The sequence below is a fragment of the Columba livia genome, chromosome 12, assembly GCF_036013475.1.
Source record: "Columba livia isolate bColLiv1 breed racing homer chromosome 12, bColLiv1.pat.W.v2, whole genome shotgun sequence".
NCBI lineage: Eukaryota > Metazoa > Chordata > Aves > Columbiformes > Columbidae > Columba > Columba livia.
The window spans coordinates 21,472,696-21,496,342 of record NC_088613.1 but is presented as its reverse complement, the minus strand read 5'-3'; the positions used below and the strand labels follow the sequence as shown (position 1 = coordinate 21,496,342).

The window sequence follows — 23,647 nt, the reverse complement described above, 5'->3', positions numbered from 1 at the left end:
GAAAAAATACCCAGGCAAGTTGCCTTTCCGTCCTGTAGCGCGCAATAATTCTATCAAGGTTGTCAAGAACTGTACAGTTGACAACACCGACATCTCTGTAGGTTGTTTTGGTTTGATAAGGATAATGTCAAGCAGTTTGTAACCAAACGTTTTAAATTTAAAGTTCCTAGAAGTCCTGACACTTGGTTTTAGGGCCTAATTAAAGAGGCCTGCAAACAGGTTGTCAGGCTTTGTTTTCCTGAAGGAATAAATGGAGGCACAGGGGGTGAAGCAGGACATGACACGGACTAACTCCTCCCTTTTGGAACCTCCACCTTTGCTGCCAGCTCCCAGGGTTTTAGACACACCAAGGCAGCAGCTCTGGACTGGGAGGCCCGTTTAGATGTGGCAAGTTTTGAGATTTGTGGAGGGGAAGACAGCGATAGTTTTCTATCGCCGTGCGATGAAGGAGATGACCCTACAGAGGAGCACTGCTCCAGTGAGCTGAATGGTTTTGGAAACCACCTTGATTCCCTTTGAAAAAACAAACACACATAACCCAAACGTTCACCCACAATTTCTATCAGTGAGCAGGGTTAGAAAAAGCCTGCGAACCTATGAGGAATAACAGTTATACAGTAGCCTAGTTACAGCTATCCAGAAAGGTATGAACACTTGTACACCACTCTATATTAATCTCTATAAATACAGTATTCTACACAAGGAACTGTAGAAAGACATTATTCAAGGTTGGGTTGGTTTTGTTGTTTTACAAAAGCTTGCGAGGGCTTTTGTTCAGATCTCTGCTTTTTACTGCCAGCCTGGATCACTTGTTCTTACAACGGACCTGGTGGATTCCAGCACGTTTCTGCCTCTCTTAGAGTCATAAGAGACTCAGAAAAACGTTTGAGGTTAGAAAAGGTTTGAACAAGTGGGGTCACCTCTGCTGAAAAGTGAAGGGTGTTTAAGGTCCCACTGGGAAGCAGCCTCATCTTTTCACTCAGATGCATAATTGCTGTGACCATAGACAGAGTAAAAAAAAAAAAAAAAAAGAGCAAAAACACTGACTTCCACAAAATGAGCCAGTGTGTTTAACCACTGTCGAGGGTTAGATTGCAGGGTGACAATAAAACCCTGGCAGATGTATTGTTAACTTTCTCTCCCCGCCCACTTTCCCCTTTTGCCCCTCCCTCTCCCCCCTTCCCACTCAGGACAGGTGATCGGGAGGGAAAGAAGGACAGAGAGAAGAGAGCTGGGAAAATTAAAAATGTGTTACTAATGCTACTAATAAGAATAGAGAAAATAATACAAAATATACAAAACCAATCTTGAAAGTCTCAGCAACTGCAGAGCCGCACCCCAAGTCCTGGACTGGACTCTGCAGCCAACCGGAGCTGGATTCAGTCTGTCACTGGCCTCAGTTCGCAGGGACGACTCGCAAGGTCCTCTCCTAATGTCGGCCATAAGGAAAAGGGATGAGATCCTTGTGATCTCCCACTTTTATATCAAGTATTCACGTGAATGGAATGTTATACACAGTTGGTCAGTTCCTTGGTCACCAGTTTCTCGGTCACCAGTTTCTCGTTGTCCCTCTCGCGAGATGTCCATTCGTGCTTATCAATAAGTTTGCATTCCATTGCTAGGTTTACCAAAACATGTATCTGGTTCTTCAGGAAAATGCAGCTAAATGCGGCTTTAGCTGACAGGCAAAATTCACTAAACGAGAAACTTGTTTTTTAACAAAACCAGGACAACCACAATTAACACTTCCGGGGAAGGAATCCCCCTTTGCTGGAGAACAACATATTCTCGATTTCAATTGCCTATTCTTTAAAACCTTTGGTAGAATAATGAATCTATTGAATCACAAAGTGAACACATTGGTCTAAAAGGCCGTTTTTTGAAACCAGTGACAGCCAGTGTTGAGCCGTGGAGACAGAGCCCGGTGCAGCTGAGAGAGCAGCGGGGAAAGCTGCTGTAGATCCGGATCATTGAAGAGTCACCAACACCTGGAGTGTTAGGTGAGCCACTGTGAACATGGGAGAGAACCTCTCTAAAGAAGAGGGTACTATATTATTTACATGGAAGTTGCTTCTGAAGAAGCGGGGTGTTAGCCTTCTGGAACTGACTTTATGAAAGATGTTACTATGAGGCAAAGCACTACCCGAGGAACCAAAGAAACAACTGAACTGGCAAACGACATGGCACTTGTTGCTAGAGACTTTGAGAGGATTAAAAGAGCAACGGGAACAGGCAGAGACAGCGGTGGGGGATGGCTTCCCTGGGCTAGATTTGTAAGAAAAATGTGCACTGTTCTGAACCCTCCTGTTCCTAATGATTCTCCAGCACTGTTCAAGTTCACGTTATCTGATGATGAGGATGAGGGTCTGCAGCATTCTCTTAAAAATTTAAAAGGAAAAGGAGTATGTGTATGTGTTGCCCCAAGATCAGATAAAAACCATGAAAGATGCAAACAAAATTAGACCTATGCAATGTAACAGCTATAGATCATTTAGGATGAAATGATGGGAATCTGTTGAAAAGAGCAGGTATCCCCGAACTCTTGGAAGAGACACTAATTGGCACACCACAATTACAGGCACGATTAGTTTCTGAAATCCTGAGGCTGTCAGCAGACCTTGCATACCAAGCTATGATAAAGCTGCCTGAAACCACAAAGCAGCCAAATAATTTATGACTATTAAACAGGGTCCCAATGATAATTACATGCAGTTTATTGATGATCTTCAAGAGGCCATCAATAAGCACGTTGAAAACTTAGAAGCTAAGGATGCACTAGTGTTGAAATTAGCAGTAGAGAATGCAAATGTTTGCTATCAACGTGTTATCTGCGAGTTTTACAGTACGTACTGTGTGTTTCTGTGTGTCGCCACTCTGAAAATCAAGCAGCTTGTCAGGAATGTGAGTTGTTTTACTGGTTGTTGTTACAGTTGCTTCTTTGTGGTATTGATTGTGTAAGTGCATCATAAACCTTCTCCCCACGTTTCCCACTCGCGCTGCAAACAGCCCTGTGCTTCCTCCGCTCCTCCCTCTTCTCATGGTTTTACTTACAAGATGGGGTCGGAAATGACTGTTTTCAGTCCTGTTCCTAAAAAATCAGTATTGAGAGGTGTTTTAAAATATAGGAAAGCACTTGGAAATATGAGGAAAGAGGATCTTGTGAAATATTTAAATCAGTGGTGGCTGCTGTATAAGTTAGATGATTGGGAAAACTGGCCGCAGAATAGAACCCTTAAGTACCTTTAAGTATAACACTTTGTTGCAATTAATGTTGTTTTTAAAGTGAGAAGAAAAAAAAGAAAAAAAAAGGAAAAAAAATTTTAAAAAAGGAGAAAGAGAGAAAAAAAAACAACCTGATAACACAGCAGTCACAGATGTTTTCTTTATTAACCAGTTTTCTTTGTACATATCTGTTTAAGCATATTACAGTTTTAATACATCTTTGTCTGTTATACGGTACAGTAAGTTCACAGACTGTTAAATCATGAGAATCCATGGACTCAAAATGTGCTTTTTGTGATAATACAGAAGACCATGAGTAACTTTGTTCTTTACTGCGTGAATGTGGTTATAAAATCGTGTGTGCAATAGCTGTTACTTTTCTTTCTAACATGCTAGTTTTATTCCAACATCCAGACTTGCGCAACTCTGTGATACGCTGTGTCTCATCTTGGTGTATTGAACTTGGCTCTTTTGTATGCACAGTAGGTAAAGAATCCTGGTTTTGGGATAACAGTTGCGCACCAGATGAGACCCTAATAAAAGCGTTGCCCAGTCCAGCTTGCTAGGGCAGCGGGGGGGGCGGGTGCCGATGGGGCTCCAGCCACTCTGACCTGTTTTGTCAGGGACACCCAGCGGTGCCTCCACCCGGCTGAGCAGTGAGCGGTTCAAAGGTGCAATGCCAAAATCGAGATGTTGTCTTGAATAAGTGTAACTGTGATCCATCTGCATATTTAAATTTGGTGTTCAGTTTTCATATCTGAGCTCAGTATTTTAGTTTGCATATTTATATTTGGTACCAAAAGAATTTTGTTTGGGGACATAATTACAAAATGGGAACCAGTTCCGCTACTAAAGTACCACCTTGCTCCCACTTAGAATGCATCCTTACACATCAGAGTAACTTTGTGGTCTGAGTTATAGTGCTGTATTGCAATTAATGTTGTTCTGCAGAACTTTGGAAAAAACGGGATGAAGTACAGTACTGTAAGTTAATTTGCTCTTATTGTTGTCTAATAATTTTGAGACCAGAAAAGAATTTTAGTTGTTAAACTCTGATTCGCACTGAATTTATGTGCTAGTTGGAGACAGGGGAAAGAAAATGAAATGTTATGATGGATGTGAACTTGGGAGAGGTTGTATTTAAAAGCTGCTAGAATAGGAACAGATTTGGATCTAGGAAAGTGAAAATAATGGATAGATGGTTAACATGCTGTTTATTGGCTTCTGTAAGAAATTGTAAAAGGTAAATGGAGCTAAGGAATGTAACTATTGCTGAGCTACTTGGAATTGCATATAAAGTGTATTATGGCTGGAACGAAAAGGAAAAACAAAAAAGCAAAACATCCCAGGCTTGTGCTTCAACATCAATTTCAGGCCTGTGTCAAGCTGCAAGATAAACTCAGCTCGTTGTAACCGAGGAGTCTGTCAGGGTCTGACAGCTCCCACTTGGCACCAGCGATTACGCCACCTGCGTGGCCTTGGCTGTGTCTGAACTGCAGCAAGAGACAAAGAAGAAAAAAACAACAACCAAAAAACCCCCCAACAACAACCGGGCTGCCCACTGCTAATGCGGAGAAAGTGGGGCTTTATTGGCCCCCATTCCCCCCAGCAATGTTGCTGCTAGAGAACTGTAATACTGAATGGAGGAGTCTGAGGGTGAAATTTAATAGACTGTGGTATTCTGTGGTAACTGGTTGTAAGAGACTTCTTAGTAAATTCACCGTGCTAGTTTTTGAGGTCATGGGAGAAAATGAAAGAAAGGCCGTTTTTGAAACCAGTGGAATGCCAAATTTGAACAAAGTGTTGACAGCTGAATTCTCGTATTTACCAGAAAGCCCTTTACCTCTCTTGGGTCAAGATTTGTTAAGTAAATTGTAAGCTCAAATAATGTTTTCTGAGAATTCTGTTTAGTTGCACGTCCCACAAGAAGCTGCTTGGATAGTGCAGATCTGCTTGTGCAAGTCAGAAAACTCCAAGGAAATGTTGAATGCTGTGTTTCCACTAGATTTGGCAGCTGAAGTATTGGTAAAGGCAACACTACATGGATAGAACTGAAACAGGACTTCGATCTGGTAAGGGAAAACAATATCCAATAAATATGACAGCCAAAAATGGAGTTAGAAACTTTGGCGAATAAATTTATGGCAACCTCACAGGCTGACTGCATTCAATTGGACTTGCAGGTTTGTCTATTTATAGCTACAACATAGAAACAACCTGTGGCTATTGTGGGACAGCATGATGAGAATGCTAACAGACTCATATACCAATTGTTACTCTGATCAAACAATGCAGGGAATGAATTTAAGTTTTAATAGGCCATGATCCTTTGTCAGATACGTACCATTTGTGAAATCTAATTTTGATTTTTTTTATTTGTATATTCTTGTAAATTGCACTAGCTGGTTTTCTTAACAGCACAGCTTTTGGCATGCATAAATGTAAATTGCTGCAGAACCTGCAAGTCTTTAACATCAGGTCACAGACCATACTTGTATTTGGTCTGATCCTACACGCTCGCACGGTTTTTGTTGATGGTTCTGGGCAGTCTCATAAAGCTGTAGTGGTCTGGTGTGAAGATAACGATTGGCATCATTCTGTACAAATTATTGAAGGTTCAACCCAATTAGCAGAACTTGATGCAGCTTTACATTACTTAGAGCTTTTTAAGGAGGAACCTCTGAATTTGAATAGTGATTCTGAGTACGTAGTCAAGGTCCAACACAAGTATCTGATTCTGAACTGTTTTTTTATTTTATTTTATTTAAAAATAAAAAAGGGGAGGTGGGGGAGAAGTAGGGAAAACACCCCCAAACTGATTGTCAAAAGCACTGTACGTGATGAATCACTTATATCTAAGTGATGCAGCCCAAATTCCCCGTGATGAAACACTTTGCAAGTATGGCCCAAAACCGTGCTCAATCTGATAGAACCTAAATTAGTTATGGTCAAATCACTACTTAACGGTCAATAGGAAGGGCCACATCAATTGATAACATGGGGTCGAGGTTATGTTTGTGTTGTTACAGAACAAGGTTCGCAGTGGGTGCCGCATGTTGTGTCAGACGGTTCCTGAAGAAGCTCAAACAAACAGCTGAAGAAACAGAAGCGGCACCTGGTGGTGAAACTGATTTGCTACCTGACATACAGCTAGACGACAACAACGGGGAGTGATCCAAAATTGACTAGTCCCAACCCTTTGGGACAACATAACATAGCCTCTCTGATCATCTGTACAGCATTTCAACGACGTTGTGGGTATTACACAATGTGTAATAAACATTGTCCTAGTATTGTTGGACATAAGCAATGCTTTTTGGTTTCCCTCTCAATCAAAGATTAACATGTGGAGTACTTTAGCCAACATGACTGGCCAGGACTCCATATGCCTGGCTATGGCATCTCCAGAAAACTCGTTCCACACTTGCTTGGTTGGCATCCCCCTTGATGACTACAGCAGCATCACACAACCGTTTCAAAACAGTGGTTGGTGCAGAAGCATTGCAACGAACTGTAATAATACCAACACAGCACTTTGGATCAATCGCCTCCCAGAAGCAGATACTGAACCACAGGAACTGGAATTGCTGGGATCTGTGCCCATGGACGCTTGTATCAACCTGGTTTGTGAAAAGTGTCAGAACAATATGCAAGAGCATGAATGGATAAAACTCCAAAATGTTAATGCTGCCCTTGTTGACTATAGAAATGAAACTCGATGGTGTAACGCCTCGCAGAATAGTCCAAGGAGTGCCACTGATAATGTGGGACAGTGACCCAGAAAACTCCCGTACAGTGTATTCTTGTTCTGCGGAGATAGGGCCTGGCCAGGAATTCCTTCTAATGCTGTTGGAGGACTGTGTATTTTGGGAGTATTAACTCCCTTAACACCCAATGTATCTATGACAATAGATCACAGAAGAGCAAGACGGGAAAAACGCTTTTTTGCGTGTATATGATTCAAAATGTGATGATGATGCAGATTTTTGGGGATCAGGGTTAAGAGTTTTAGGATCTTTTGTACCTGGTGTTGGCACAGCAAAAGCTTTAAATACTTTAGAAAAATAAGGATGCTGGCTAGTTAACCAAACTAACAGAACTTCTAAGGCTTTAAGTGGACTTTTGTTAGATGTAGATTCTGTAAGACATGCCACACTGCAGAACAGAGCCACAACAGACTTTTTGTTATTAGCTCAAGAACATGGATGTGAAGATTTTGATGGGATGTGTTGTATGAACTTGTCTGATCATTCCGAATCAATTCAAGAAATAATTAGAAGGCTAGATGATATGACCAAGAACTTAACTTACGAAGACTGGGGTTTAGGTGAATGCTTGAATGGTTGGGGGTACTACAGGATGGATTAAGGATTTAATAAAAAATGGCCTAGTTCTATTGATGGTTGTATTAGTAAAATTAATGCTTGTCCCTTGTATCTTACAATGTGTACAACGTACAGTAGAAAAATCCATGAAAGTTCTATGGCTAGCTGAAAAACAAAAAGGGGGAATTGTGGGGGACTACGGTAGGTCCGTGGATTCCCTGACGGAGGGTATGGGAACAGAGACTGACCTTGAAGATATTAAGGTGTAGAATGGAGTAGAAGAATAACACTGACGACAGCAAAATTAGCCAATGATATGTTACTATTGCAGCCTGTAACCAATAGCAAAAAGACATGAGCTGGTAAAAACTATATAAAAAGGCGTTTGTGGCAATAAATGGAGACTGCTGTTTGTACATAAGAACTTTGTCTATGTCGTTTGTTCATCTCAACTATGACAGCTTAAAAGGGTTTTTCCTCATGCTCACATGTCAACTGTTATCTTCTCCCGCTTGTCCACTGAAATATGTTACTGCTGTGCCAGAGAGAGTCTGCAGCTACATTTTTAGTTTATACTTCAAGCCTCTGATTAGAATAATTTCCCAGAACAAGGCCCTATAACTATACTCTGTTCAATGGCTAAAGTGACAGTGAAAACCAGAATGCTGCGGCAATCAATTTAAGAAAATATACATATCTAATACCAGTAATTTTACGTCCCTAGAAATCTGCAGTACTTACACTCCCTGGGATCTTGTGCAAGAGTTACTGAGAGCAAGTGGAGGTGACCAGATAAGATCTGAAGGGAAGGTCTTGTCTGGATGGCTGGATGTCAATTCTCTAATCTTAAACCAGATGAAGTGTTGTTCTTATGCTCTAACTGTCGATGGCACCATTCATTTTCTTGGTTCAGTGATTCATGTCAGTAAAACGTATTAACTAAAAGCCTAATGAAAGCATGCTAGACAACACTTGCTTTTAAAGCACTTTCTCACATGCAATGTGTTAAGCAAGAGACAGTTCTTAGCGTTCTGTTGTTGCTCATTTCAAGAGTGACTAAAATGGTGGAGCTGTGGGTGGTTCATGTGAGTGCACACAGGCCAGCAAAATTATTCCTGCTGCAGAGGGAGAACAAACTGCACTTGTTATAATATTGCTACTAAAGAGAGGAGGAGCTCAAGGATGGGGAAGGTATAAACCTCTGACACAAACAGATCCTTTGGGTCTGACACTGGTGTTTCCATGGCATCCAAGCAGTCGTGCGCTGCAGGATGTGTATAGATGGTGCTTAGAGATGAAATTTAGTGGTGGATTTGGCAGTGAATGGTTGGACTTGATGATCTGAAAGGTGTTTTTCAACTTAAACGATTCTATGGTTCTATGTACATATGGAGAGAGAAAACGAAGGACAAGGAACAGAACAAACGAACTGATAAATCAAGTGAAGGTAAGATTGGGATGGAGACTGGAAATGGCAAAAAAAAAGCAGCCATAACCTGGAGAAAAAGAGGGTTGAGGAGCAGGAAAGAGAAAGAGAGGACAAATAAAAGGCAGAGCCAGCTGGACAGGGGTCTATTGCCAGAAAAAATGGGACAGACAGTGGGACAAGAATAAAGACAGAAAAGATGGGGAGAGGAAACAGGAGAGAGGGACAGTGAGAGGAAAAAAAGAGCAGGGAACAGGAGAGAGGTGGAGAAAGAATCAGGGGGAAGGGGAAGGGGAAGGGGAAGGGGAAGAAGGACATGGGACAGGAAGAGAAAAAGAAGGAAAGGGAGCAGGACATGAATGGTCAGAGAAACACAAAGACAAGGAGCAGGACAGGGCAACAAAGAGAGAGAAAAAAGAGTCAGGGAGGCAGCACAAAGGGAAAAACAGCAGAAACAAGAAACCAGCAGCAGGGCACAGATAGAGGTAAAAAAACCTGGGCTGTGGTAGCAGGAAAGAGATGGAGTGAGAAATGAAAGTGACAGGGAGCAGGACAGAGTGACAGAGACAGTCTAAAAAGTACAGAGGGAGTAGGACAGAAAAACAGAGTGGGGGACAGACAGGGAGAAGGACAAAGAAACAGAGGGAATGAGAGGGGCAGGGAGTGGGACAGAGAGCTGGAGCAAGAGGGGAAACAGCAGAACAAAGGGAAGGAAAGACAAAGACAGGGGCAGGGAGCAGGACAAAGGGGTGGAAGAAAAGAAAACTAGTGATGGGCTGCAGGACTGAGATGAAGAAATTAAAAAAATACACAGAGAGCAGGACAGAGTGACAGAGAAAGGGCAAAGGAACAGGGGACAGGATAGTACTGAAAGAAATAAACAATCGTGGTGATCAGTGGGACAAAGAGATGGAGAGAAGAAAAATGGGGAGGGGAGGGGAGGGGAGGGGAGGGGAAGGGAAGGGAAGGGAAGGGAAGGGAAGGGAAGGGAAGGGAAGGGAAGGGAAGGGAAGGGAAGGGAAGGGAAGGGAAGGGAAGGGAAGGGAAGGGAAGGAAGGGAAGGGAAGGGAAGGGAAGGGAAGGGAAGGGAAGGGAAGGGAAGGGAAGGGAAGGGAAGGGAAGGGAAGGGAAGGGAGGGAAGGGAAGGGAAGGGAAGGGAAGGGAAGGGAAGGGAAGGGAAGGGAAGGGAAGGGAAGGGAAAAAAGAAAAGATGGCAAGAAGGAAAAAGGGACAGGGATGTGGACAAAGATGGAAGAAGCAGCAGCTGTGAAAGAGGAAAATAGGCTGCAAGAGGGAGAAAGAGAAAAGAGAAAAGAGAAAAGAGAAAAGAGAAAAGAGAAAAGAGAAAGAGAAAAAGAGAAAGAGAAAAGAGAAAAGAGAAAGAGAAAGAGAAAGAGAAAGAGAAAGAGAAAGAAAAATGAGGGCTGGAGGCAGGACAGAGATTGGGAAAAGAGCCTGGGGTGGGCAGCAAGATGGAGAGGGAGAAAAAAAGATGAGGGGCAGGGAACTAGACAGAGGGTTATAATGAGAAATGATGGGGCAGGGAGCAGGACAGAGCGACAGACAAAAACAGATGAGATAGAGAGACAGAGACAGAGACAGAGACAGAGATAAAGATAGAGATAGATGAATATAAAACCAGGGATGGTGAGCAGCACAGAGGGATGGAGATACAGAGAAAGGTGTCAGGAACCCTGCAGAGAGATGGAGAAGGAGGGGGGAAATGGTGAGGAAGCAGCAGAGAGAGACAGAGAGAGAAGAGATGAACAGGAAGAAGGACAGGGACAGTGGGATACAGAATGAAAAACATAGTGACAGTGAACAGAAAAAAGCAGCAAAGAGTGAGAGAGAAAGAGAAGCAGAAGGAATGAGGGAGAGGAGAAAACAAGGGCAGAGAGCAGAACATACAGGCAGAAAGAATCAAAAGACAGGGGAGAGGTCAGAGAGATTATGGCAGAAAAGAGAGGGATGCAGATCAGAACAAAGATGTAGAGAAGGAAAAAGCCACTATGGTCTGCAGAGTAGAGGAAGACAGAAAAAAGAGGCATAGGGAGCAGGAAAGAAGGGTGTTAAGGAAAGCAAAGCGAGAGTCAGGATGGCATAGAAAGGGAGAGTCTTGGAGAAAAGAGAAAGGGGGAACAGGGAACAGAGCACAATAATAGAGAGTAAGAGAGGTACATGGAAGTGGGAAAAATTACACAGACAGAAAGAGGAGGGGGCAGGAAAGGACTGGGACACAAAAGAGGTGACATGACTCCAAGGGGCCAGGACTCACCAGAGCTCTGCTCAGTGCACGGCCAGGCAAGTTGTGGAGCTCAGGCCCGTCTGTCTGTGTCTGTCTGTCCTTTCCTCCCTTTCTCTGCTGTGGCTCCAGTCTCTCGCCTGTCCTCCACCTAAGAGAACACATCGGTGTCTGACAGCTCTTACAGCACGAGGTTTCCCAGGCGCACACACACACACACACACGCTACAGAGCCGTACGGTAACTTTCCAGACTGACACAGACCCGCGGGGCACAGCTGTGATCTGGCACAGGGACCCTCCTCACCCGGGGACAGGGGAAGGGGTGGCTGGAGATGGTGGCTGGAGAATCAAGCTGAGGAAGATGCAGAATGTGAGGAGAGGGAGGAAGAAGCAGCACAAAATGGTGTCCGGCCTGTGGGACGTGGGCAGGGAGCCGCAGTCAGTGGCGCCGAGGGGGCAGGGACCTGCGTGATGACATAAAGAGAAAAACAAATCAAAACTCAAAAGCGGACATTGATGAGAAAAAAAGGATTAAAAAAATCATATTTTGTGAGGCTGGAGGGGAGGGGGGTTCCCCCTCCTGCCATTTTGGGGGGCTGAGGGGAGGGGAGTCTCTTTATTGAATGTTTTAAGGGTTTAAAATGAGGCAGATCAATTTTTCTTTAGCCATCTTAAGGGTTTAAAGTGAATGAGGCTCCCTCTTTTTAGTAATTCTAGGGATGTGAGATGTGATCCCTTCTTTTCAGTCACGTTAGCAGTTTAAAGTGAGGGGGGGTCTCAATTTTCAGCCATTTTAAGGGTTTAAATTGAGGTGGGTCCCACTTTTCAGTTATTTTAGGGCTTTAAAATGAGAGGGATTCATTTTTTCAGCAATTTTAGGGGTTTAAAGCGGAGGTGGGTCCGTTTTTTCTATCATTTTAGGGGTTTAAAATGAGAGTTGTCCTTCTTTTCAACCATTTCAGGAGTTTAAAGCGAGGTGGGGTCCATTTTTCCAGTGATATTAGGGCTTTAAAGTGAATTGGGTCCTTTTCGGCCATATTAATGGTTTAAAGTGAGGTGGGATCCCTTTTTTGACCCATTTTAAGGCCTTAAACTGAAACAGAATTCCCCCTTTCAGTCATTTTAGGGGTTTTAAATGAGGTGGGGTCCCTGCTTTCAGTAATTTTAAGGCTTTAAAATGAGGAGGTCCCTTGTTTCAGTCATTTTAGGGGTTTAAAGACCCACTTTCCACCATTTTAGGGCTTTAAACTGAGGCGGGTCCCTTTCTTCAACCATTTTAGGGGCTTCAACTGAGGGGGGGCGTCCCCTCTCTTCTGCCATTTTAGGGGTTTATGTGAGATGAAGCCCCTTTTTTCAACGTATAATGGTTAAAACAAGGGGGCTCCTCCTGCAGCCACAGCTGGTGACAGTGAAATGGCGCCTTCTGGGCGGGAGCAGCAGCTGCAGCGGAGCCAGTTCATTCTGGGAGCCCCAAAACTTACGGGGATCCACCCCCAAGTTCGTGCCTCAGGCTGTGACTAAAAGTGGGTGAAAGGGTGTGGGAAAGTGCGGGAGCCGAACGGGAGCCGAACGAAGCCGAGCGAGAGCCGAACGGAGCCGAGCGAAAGACGAGCAGGGATCGAACGGAGCCGAACGGAGCCGAGCGAACCCGAGCGGGAGCCGAACGGAGCCGAGCGAGAGCCGAACGGAGCCGAGCGAAAGACGAGCAGGGATCGAGCGGAACCGAGCGAAAGACGAGCAGGGATCGAGCGGAGCCGAACGGAGCCGAGCGATGGCCGAGCGGGATACGAACGGAGCCGAGCGAAAGCCGAGCGGGAATCGAACGGAGCCGAGCGAAAGCCGAGCGGGAGCCGAACGGAGCCGAGCGAAAGCCGAGCGGGAAACGAACGGAGCCGAGAGAAAGCCGAGCGGGAATCGAACGGAGCCGAGCGGGAGCCGAGCGGGAATCGAACGGAGCCGAGCGGGAGCCGAACGAGACCCAAGTCCCGGCCGCTGCCGAGCCCGCCCGAAGGCGCCCAAGCGGAGCTGAAACCACCCGACGGGACCCGAACGGTTCCAAGAAGAGCCGGACCCACCCGAAGGCTGCCGAACACCTCCCGAAGGGGCCCGATGGGCATCAGTAGCTCCTAGTTCCCTCCAACCGCAGAGCCACAGAGCCCCCCAAGTGCCCCATACCGACCCATAAATCCCCCATAGTGACCCATCATTGCCCCATAGACCCCCCCAGTGCCTCAGAGACCCCCAGCTCTATAGATCCCTCACTCCCATAGCTCCTGCACACATTTCCCCCAGGAACGACTGGCGGTGTCGCAGGCGCTGGGGGTCGCGGGGGCCTCTGTTGTTCTCAGTTCCCGCCACGCCCCACACGTGGCAGCCGCTGTGGGGCAGCTACAGGGAGAGGGGCTGGGGGTCAGTGGGGTCATCTGCCATGTGGGGCAGCCCCACGGCTGGGAGGTGCTAGTGCAAAAGGTGAGACTTGTGGGTCCTGGACGCCTGGGTCCCCCCTGCTCCATGGGTCCTGGGTACTTATGGGTCACAATTATGGGTCACAGAGATGGTTATGGGGCACAAAGGGGGGGTTGTGGGACACACTTATGGGTCCCTGTGACGGAGGCACCCCAAAGTTAGTTTGGGGACAACAGGGTCCAAACAAACTTTTATTCGGTAAAGAAGTGCAGCAGATTAACTGGTGGAAGAGAGGGGTTTAGCTCTCCAATAGTGACTTAAATACAGGTTCAAGTATCAGTCAAGGTGCAGCAAATAATAACAATGGGGATCCATGGTGTGCATACACATGGCTCACCAAAAACAATGCCAGAGCCGTCCCTGACTCCGGGAAAAGTATACACTTGCCTGAATCTGGCAAGGAATTAAAGAAAATACACGTGCTTATATCGAAGCACGGAGTGAGCACTCGCGATCCTGCGAGGAATTACAGATTTTATCACTCACCCACGTGGCGCAGCGTGGGGGGAATCCCGGTCCCAGGAGATCACCTTAGGCGGCCGTCCTGCCGAAGGGGGAGCGCTCTCGGTCACAAGATCTGGCTCGTGCTCCAAAAGGTCCACACAAGGGGCGGAGCCTCGACGAGAATCCCGTTTTTATAGCCTGATCAGATCTGACTGTGGGCATTCCAGAAGCTGCTCTGCACCCCCACTCTGGCTGTGGGTGCCCCTGAAGCCTCCAAGCATCCCCCACACTGGCCGTGGGCACCCAGCGGCTCCCTGGCGCCTCTGCGCTCCCTTCTCCTCTCTCTTAACAGCCCTGGCCAGCGGCTCTGGGGCCAAACAAAAGCTGTTGGCCTCAAGCAGCAGAGAGAGAGGGAGATGTGTCTGGCCTTCCATATTGAAGGAGGGAGGGGGAGAGAGGGGGCTTTGCATTCAGCCACAGCCTGGGACACCTGCGTCCCCCCCGCCCTACTGTCCCTGGGCAATTCTGGGTCACTATGGGTCACAGCTATGGGTCACAAGGGGTGGTTATGGGTCACACTTGTGGGTCCTGGACGCCTGGGTCCCCCCTCCGACTGCGCAGGGGCGTGGCCATCGCGCTGGTGTCGTTGGTGGCGGCGTGTGCACCATTCCCAGTATGGACTGGTTGGTGCTGGGGGGAACTGGGAGGGACTGGCGGGTTATACTGGGGAACAGGGGGAGGTTGGGTGATGCTGGTTCCACTGTTACACACACTGTCACACGATCCACTGTTACACACAGACACACACACTGTTACACACGGACACACTGTTACACATGGACACATACACTGTTACACACGGACACACACACAGTTACAAACACAACACACGCTGCTACACACCAACACACACATTGTTACACACACACATCCACTGTTACACACGAACACACACACTGTTACACACACACATCACACCCTGCTGTCCATCTCCGGGTCTCGCCAGAATCTCACCCATGACCACCACCACATGGTGGGGGGGAAGGGGTGTGGTCACAGCCACGCCGTCCCAGGTCACGCAGCCCTGAGGCCACACCCACTCCATTGAGCTTCCACATGAGGCTCCACCCCCGTGACCCTGCCCACTCCATGGCACACCCTCTTAAGCCCCTCCCATCTTCAGGCCCTGCCCTCCGGGGGCTCCACCCCCCGTTGAGTTTCTGCCCCTGCTGGCCCCGCCCCCTCGCAGCACGGGTCCTGTGGGGCCGCAGCCCATTGGACAGAACATTCACCTCCCGTCTCGGGGTGGAAACGTGGCGGAAATGCAGCACCGTGGCGCCACCTTGTCCAGAACACGTGTTTATTGGGGGTGGGGTTACTCTGGGAGGGGCGGGATCTCCGCGGCCCCGCCCAGCTCGGGCCCCACCCCCTCAAGCCGCCCCACCCCCCGCAGCAGCCGGAAGTAGTGGGGGCGGCGCCGGGACAGGAACACGCTCAATTTGCCGGGGACACGGCGCTCGGGCTCCGCCCCTGGGGTCACGGGGGGAGGGAAGGACACGGGGTCAGAGTTGAGGACCCAAAAGTGCCCCATAGAGACGCAAACCTGCCCCATAACCCCCACAACTGCCCCACAGCCACCCATAAGTGCCCCATAGAGCCCCATAGTTTTCCCCAAGTGCCCCCTAACCACCTCCAGGCTCCCAAAACTGCTCCCTGGACCTCCCAGGTGCCCCACAGCAACCCCAAACTGCCCCACAGACCCTCCAAAATCCCCCAAACTGCACCACTGCACCATAGTGACCCCTAAGTGTTCCACAGATCCCCCTAGTGCCCTATAACTGCCCCATAACCCCCACAGTGCCCGTTACAGTCTTACTCAGCACCTGGCACAGCCCCATAGTGACCCATAAACCTCCATATCCCCCCAAACCACCCCATAGTGACCCATAAGTCCCCCATAGTTACCCACAGTTGCCTGATAACCCTCCCAAACTGCTCCACAGTGACCTCCAAGTGCCTCACAGAAACCCATAAATGCCCCACAGGGACCTATAAGTGCTCTATAAATGCCCCCAAGTGCCCCATAAATACCCCAGAGCGCCCTGTAGTGACCCAAAGCTGCCCCATAGTGACCCCCCAGTGTCCCATAGAGACCCATAAGTGAGTCATAGAGATCCCCAAGTGCCTCCAAATTGCCCCATATCCCACAAACTGCCCCATAGTGATCCATAACAGCCCCACAGTGACCCATAGCTGCTGCACAGTGCTCCCTGGAGTCTCACCCAGCGCCCTGCACAGCCCCACAGTGACCCATGATCCCCCACAGGCCCCCCCAAACTGCCCCACAGTGACCCCAAGTGCCCCACAGTGCCCCCTGCAGGCTCACCCAGCGCCCTGCACAGCCCCTCCACGGTGTCTCTGGCTGCCGGGACGTCCTCCGGGGTCCCCACCAGCTGCTCCAGCTCACCCAGCCCATACCCAAAGTCCGTCTGGTCCAGCTCCACCCTCAGCCCTGCCCCCAGCCCTGCCCCCCGGCGCCACGTGACGAAGGACGCCGTGGGGCGCAGGCCCAGGGGACGCAGGGCGGCGCTCACACTGCCCCACGGACATGACGGGACCCCCAGGATGGAGCAGAGCACGGGCAGGACCTGCTGGTCACCCCACAGCTCACGGTACGCGGTGCTGGGCGGCATGAGAGCAGCGCTATGGGGCACTTGAGGGGAGACGTGGGGCGGTTGGGGGGAAATAAGGGGTGGTTGGGGCTCAGTATGAGGTGGTTTGGGGGGATTATGGGAGACTTGCGGGGCACTATGAGGTGATCTGGGGAGGTCATGGGGCAGTTTGGGGTCAGTATAGGGCACTTGGGGGTCAGTATGTGGTGGTCTGGGGGTGGTATGGGGCACTTGGGGGTCACTGTAGGGGGATTTGGGATCAATATGGGCCACTTGGGGGTCACTATGGGGCAGTCTGGAGTTGTTATGGGATGGCTTGGTGTTGCTATGGGGCATTTGGATGTCAGTATAGGGTGGTTTGGAGGGGATACGGGGCAGCTCAAGGGGGTTATGGGGCACTTGGGGGTCAGTATGAGGCAGTTGAGGGTTAGTATGGGGTGGATTGGGGGGACTCTGGGGGGCTTGGTGGTCACTATGGGGCAGCTCAGGGGGTTTATGGGGCAGTTGGGGGTCACTATGGGGTTTGGGGGGGTTCTGCGGGGGCTCACGGTTGCTGTGGGGAAGCTGTGGATCACTGCAGGTCACTTGTGCATCTTCATTAATCACTTGTAGGTCACTCTGGGTCACTTGTGGGTCAATCTCAGTCACTTGTAGGTCACTCTCAGCCACTTGGGGGTTGCCGTAGGTCACTTGTATGTCACTGTCAGCCACTTGTAGGTCACTGTGGGTCCTTTGTGGGTCGCTATGGGGCTGCAGGTCACTCTGGCTCACCTGTGCATCACTCTCAGCCACTGGTAGGTCACTGTCAGTCACGTGTGGGTCACTCTCAGCCACTTGTGGGTTACTCCCAGTCACTTGTGGGTCGCTGTGCGTCACTTCAAGGTCACCCTCAGTCACTTGTAGGTCACTTCCAGTGACTTGTAGGTTGCTGTTGCTCACTTGTGGAGTGCTCCCAGCCACCTGTGGGTCAATCTCTGCCACTTGTGGGTTGCTGTTGCTCACTTGTGGGTCACTGCCAGTCCTGTGTGGGTCACTATGGGGCAGCTTGAGCTGCCAGCCCTGTCCCTGCCGGTACCGCAGCCACACGTCCCGCAAGCCTAGGGGGGCGCCGGGGCCATCAAAGTAGCAGTCGCGGAAGGGGGGGCTGGGGGGCAGCATGTGGGGCAGAGTGTGGGGCAGCCCCCCAGTCAGCAGTGCCGCCAGTGCCGCCTCCATCTCGGGCCCCACTGCGAACTTGACCTCGACCTCGATGGGGTCAGAGGGTCCTGGGGGAGAGAGCGGGGAGGTTGGGAGGAGCTGCCCCATAGGGACCAACAGATCAACCCCAGTGCTCCCACAGGGACCCATAAGTGCCCCACAGATTGCCCCAAGTGCCTCATACTGACACATAAGCGCCCTATATAGACTCACAAGTGACACCAAGAGCCCCATAGCAACCCGTAAATGACCCACAGAGACCCATAAGTGACTCACAGAGCCCCCCAGCCCCAAAGTGACCCATAAGAGCCCCATAGAGACCCACAGCTGCCCCACAAACCGCCCCCGCCCCCTCGTCCCGGGACGCCTACAGTTCCCCACAGAGACCCCCAAGTGCCCTCCAAGGACCCATATGTGGCTCCCAGGCCCACCAAGTGCCCCATAGCGCCCCACAGACCCCCCTCTTTCCCACAACACCCCGCAGCACCTGCCCCTCCCGTCTCCATGGCGACCGGAGACCCCGGCGGGGGCGGCGGGAGAGGTCGAGGGCGCCGCAAAGAATTGTGGGAGGAGTCGCCCCGGATGCGCTCGCACAGGGAGGCGGCGCCGCGCGCAAGGGGGCGTGGCCTGAGCGGAAGGCCGCTGAAGGACCAACCCGAGCGTCCCCCAAACCCGCCATTTTCAGCCCGTTTCGAGCCTTTTTTTACCTCGTATCGCCACCTCCAGCTCCGCCGCGGCTCCGCCATTTCCCTGCGGAGGGCTGAAAACCTCACCCCGACGCAAACCCAGTGCTTAATTAAGGGGTAGAGGGCGTTCAATACTGAAGGAAGAGTTAGTAAAGAGCGCTAATTGGCGCTTTGCCGCGGCAGCCGACTGGAAAAATGGCGGAAAGCCGCTGCGCGTGCGCAGTTATGACACGACAGCGGCGGCGCATGCGTGGAGGCAGCGCGTGGCACGGCGCGCATGCGCAGAAAGTAAAAGTGAGGGTGGGAGTAAGGGCGGACGCGCGGGTGGGAGCTGGGCATGCGCAGTGCGGGAAGTGAGGGCGGGAAGTGAGGGCAAACTGCGGAGGAATGGGAAAAAACGGTGGAAAGGGGGGGAAAGCAGGAGTGAATTGGTGAGAAATCGGGGAAATTTGGGTAAAATCTGGGGGGAATTAGGACAAAATGAGAGAAAACTGGTGGAATTTGGGGAAATCAGTGGAAAAGTGAGAACATTTGGGATGAAATCTGGGGAAAAAATGAGGAAATTTGGGGACAGTGAGGTAAAAATTGATGAGAAATCGGGCAAAAACCCAAGGAAATAGGAGCAATGCAGAAGCAATTTGTAGAAAATGGGGGGGCATTTGGGGAAAGTAGGGGAAAAATTAAGAAATTTGGGGAGATTGGGGGGAAACTGAGGAAATGGGAAGAAAATTTGGGAAAATTGGGAACTGGAGAAATTCCGAGGGAATGAAGCAAATTTGGGGGAAAATAGTGGAAATTTAGGAAAATCAAGGGGAAACTGAAGAAAATTGGGAGGATTATAGCAGGAGAACAAAGAAGTTTAGGGAATATTGGGGGTAATTGGGGGAATCCTGAGGAATATTGGGAGAAAATTTGGGAAAAAAAAAATGGGGGGAAATCAGGGAAAATGAGGACATTTGGGGTTGAAGAGATGAAAATTTTTGGGAAAACACTCAAAAATTAGGGAAATCGGAGGAAAAACTGAAGAAATTTGGGAGACAATTAGAGAAGAAACCAAAGAAATTGAGGGAAAATAGGGGGGAAGCTGAAAAATAAGGGAAAACTGGAGGAAATTGGGGTAAAATTTGGAAAACCCGGGGAAAACTGGGGAAAAATGAGGACTTTGGGGGAAAATGAAGCAAATGTGGGTGAAAATGGGAGAAATTTGGGGACGTCAAGGGAAAAGTGAAGAAATTGGGGGGAAAACAGGGAAAAATGAGTAGACAATATGGGGAAATTTGGGAAAGATTATGGAAAACTGAGGACATATGGGGAAATCACGGAAAACTTGATGCAATTCATGGAAACTGCTGCTAAATTTGGGTGAAAACCCGCAGATCTTGGTCAAAAAAAGGGCTTTGGAGGCTCCATGTCACCGTATGCTCTTTATGTCTCTCCCCGCCTCCCTCGTGGCCCCGCCCCCACATGACCCCGCCCCTCCAGTGGCCCCGCCCCCGGCTCCGTCCTGTGCCACCCGCAGCAACAGAGTGTTGGCTTTATGAAATGATCCATGTGTGTCCTTTACTAAACATGGGGAGCTGACACCTTAGGAAATGATGAGGTGTGTGGCGGTGCGAGGTGGATCCCTCAGCTCTCATCAGTGCCCGGTGGCTTTTCAGGGTAACGTGGGAGTGTGATCATCCTCTGTGCTGGAAAGGTGCACGCCCGTGGCAGCTGGGAACAAGACAAAGGGACAAGCAATGTGCCCTCACTCTGCACTAAGTCACAGACCGTCCTCTTGCCTTGCAGGACTCGCTCTGTTCTCTGTGAGTGCAGCAGAAATGCTGAAGATTTCTGACATCCAAGAACGTTCCTCAGGGGAAATGGTGCCATGCTGGACTTTCTCCCCTCTTCCCATGCACACAGAAACTGTGCCTGTAGCTCCAAAAAAACCTTAGAGGCAGCATTTCAGGATAGAAACAAAACAAAACAAAAAGTATCAGTAGGGAGCTTGAGGCGTGGAAATTGCTTTACAACTTGCGAGGTTATAAAGAAGGTATGTTTATTCAGCGCTGGGCACACACGGGGATAATTCCTCCAAGGTGTGGCAAATGCTCAGCGGCCACTAACTTTTCAGAACGCTGTAAAGTATTACATATTCATGACAATTCTAGGAACACCTATACATATTCATAACCTCTCCCCGAGAAGGTGGTTCTTATTACAATGAGTTATGGGAAATAATTTCCATAGTCTTCACCTCCAGCCCCTCCTGGTTGTGCCTGTGCAGTGATTGTGAACTGGGGTCTTCTTGGCTGTACACTTTGACCTCCGGCCTGGTATGCTGGGTTGGCTGGAGCTCAAACTGGTGAGCTGGTTAGAACTGACGTATCTCCTGTCGTGTGCCCAAGTTCCCGCTATTTAGTTCACCCAAGGATGCAGCTAGTTTGTTTTTATCTTTGCAAGGCCTGTGAAGTCATCAGCGAACTCCTGTTTCTCATACAATAAAGTTACGCAAAGCCCTAAGCTAGGCAGTTGCTATGTGGGTTAAGGGTTAGCTTTTCAAGTGTTAAGCGTTACTTTAAGTGTTAGTTGGTTAGTTTCCTGTATCACACTGAAACTTCTTTAAACACACAGAGAGCACATCTCCTCATTTACACAGCCATTCAGTCAGAAAATAAAACCAGGTAGTGAATAACAAAGGTGATAACAACATTATTAAAAGTAAAAGAACTACAACTACTACTAACAATGCAGGCTGTGCCTGCAATGAGTTACACTATGACTGCTATGCAGAAAATCTTGGGCAGCTTATTGCTCCAGAAAAAATCCAGTTATCAGTTTCCATACTGCATCCTTGAGATCCCGGTTCCTCGTGCTGTAGATGAGAGGATTCGTTACTGGAGGTACCACTGAGTGCAGAACTGCCACCACCAGCTCCAGGGCTTGGGAGGAGATAGTGTGGGGCTTCAGGCAGGCAAACATGGCAGTGCTGACAAACAGGGAGACCACGGCCAGGTGAGGGAGGCAGGTGGAAAAGGCTTTGTGCCGTCCCTGCTCAGAGGGGATCCTCAGCACGGCCCTGAAGATCTGCACATAGGACACCACAATGAACACAAAACAAACAAATGCTGTGAAGAGACTGAACACACTAAGCCCAAATTCTCTGAAGTAGGATTGTGAGCAGGAGAGCTTAAGGATCTGTGGAATTTCACAGAAGAACTGGTCCACAGCATTGCCATTGCAGAGTGGTAGTGAAAATGTATTGGCTGTGTGCAGGACAGCAATGAGAAATGCACCGGCCCAGGCAGCTGCTGCCATGTGGACACAAGCTCTGCTGCCCAGGAGGGTCCCGTAGTGCAGGGGTTTGCAGATGGCAACGTAGTGGTCGTACGACATGATGATGAGAAGATAAAACTCTGCAGTAGCACAGAAAAAGAAAAAAAATACCTGTATAGCACATCCTGAAGAGGAGATGGCCCTGATGTCCCAGAGGGAGTTAGCTATGGCTTTAAGAAGAATGGTGGATATGGAGCCCAAGTCAAGAAGGGAGACATTAAAGAGGAAGAAGTACACGGGTGTGTGGAGGTGCTGGTCACAGGCTATGGTGGTGATGACAAGGCCATTACCCAAGAGGGCAGTCAGGTAGATGCCCAGGAAGAGCCAGAAGTGCAAGAGCTGCAGCTCCCGTGTGTCTGCGAATGGCAGGAGGATGAACTGGGTGATGGAGCTGCTGTTGGACATTTGCTGCCTCTGGGCATGGAGCACTGTCACAGGAGGAAAAGACAGTTAGGGGACACTTCTCTTAGCAAAATCAAAGCCATTTCCCATACACCCTTCCCTGCTCCATTCCCCCTTGTCCTTCTCCAGACCTTCCTTCAGCTCCGAGGCTGAGCCCTGGGTGGTGCTGGCTGGAGGCGCCATGAGGAGCAGGGCCTGTGCCCGCTGGCTGCCGAGGAGTCAGCCCTGCTCTGCAGCAGGGGGCATGGGAATGGGGGCAGGGGCCAGTCCTGGGGTTCAGCTGTGTCAGACAAACCCGCTCCTGGTGCAGAAGAGCCTGTCAGCATCTGCACTCCCAGTGGTAAGGAACCGAGATGGCAGAAGGCAGTTTCAGAGGTTTGGGGTCTTTACAGATCCTTCTTTGCTCCCACCCTGGAGACTGTTGTTGGATGTCAGAAACTTTCATCATTTCGGCTTCACTCAGGGAGAACAGAGCGAGTCCTGTGAGGCAGGAGGATGCCTCTGCGTCAGTGCAGAGTGAAGGGAGCTGCTCTGTCTCTGTCTTACTCTCAATTGCCTTGGGCTGGCACCTTTCTGAGATGGAGGCTGATCACACTCCCCATGTTACCCTGAAAAGCCACCAGGCACTGCTGAGAGCAGAGGGATCCACCTCAGACCATGATATGTCTCACCCTTTCCTAAAATCACAGCTCCCCATTTCTAACCCAGGACACACCTGGCACATTTCAAAATACCAACAGCATTTTCTCTGCATAGCATCTCTGTGCTTATCTGTGGGGCTTTCAGATAACACAAAGATACTATCGAACAGGTTTGGAAGAAAACCTTAAGGAGATAGCCAAGTGTCCTAATGAATGATGGCATTTGATTCAGGGAGATTCAGCTCATTCCCCAGCCCCACAGGCTGCATTGCCCACAGCCCCACAGCTCAGAGCAAAGCTGGGACATGTGTTCCCATGGACACACCTGCAGGAAAAGACCCACAAGATCAGGGTGTGACTCTGCAGCTGAAACTGCCATCCCCAGAGAGCCTGACAGCAAGAACAAGATCCCAACAGCAGTGACCCAGAGCAGGGGAGCAAGAAGGAAAATGCGGTGAGGGTGGGTGTGAGAGAGGCCAGGGCAGAGGCAGCCGGGCACTCAGACAGCGTCACCCTTCCCCAGCTGTGCAGCCACCTCCCAGACACCAACACTGCCGGGCAGCTGCTCTCAGCCCCTGTGCTCTGCAGAGGAACTGGAGCTCTG

At 49.3% G+C, this 23,647-nt stretch overlaps 1 protein-coding gene across 1 annotated transcript; it reads right to left on the bottom strand.

Moving 5' to 3' along the window:
* Positions 1-3,368: 3,368 nt before the first annotated feature.
* Positions 3,369-18,742, bottom strand: LOC102086719 (zonadhesin). Its single transcript, XM_065077862.1, has 5 exons — positions 18,484-18,742; positions 16,514-18,064; positions 11,522-11,681; positions 11,249-11,366; positions 3,369-6,842 (listed from the first exon to the last, which is right to left on the bottom strand). Exons 1-5 carry the CDS (start codon positions 18,740-18,742, stop codon positions 6,579-6,581), a joined length of 2,352 nt encoding a protein of 783 aa, XP_064933934.1. The 3' UTR covers positions 3,369-6,578.
* Positions 18,743-23,647: the final 4,905 nt, after the last annotated feature.

Coding starts and splice junctions, on each gene's coding strand:
- LOC102086719 (XM_065077862.1), bottom strand. CDS start 18,742: ATGGCGGAGCCGCGGCGGAGCTGGAGGTGGCGATACGAGGTAAAAAAA. Junction 18,065..18,483: donor CATGGAGACGGGAGGGGCAG/GTGCTGCGGGGT, acceptor TCTCTCCCCCAG/GACCCTCTGACCCCATCGAG. Junction 11,682..16,513: donor GGGGCTGTGCAGGGCGCTGG/GTGAGCCTGCAG, acceptor GTCATCACGCAG/GTCCCTGCCCCCTCGGCGCC.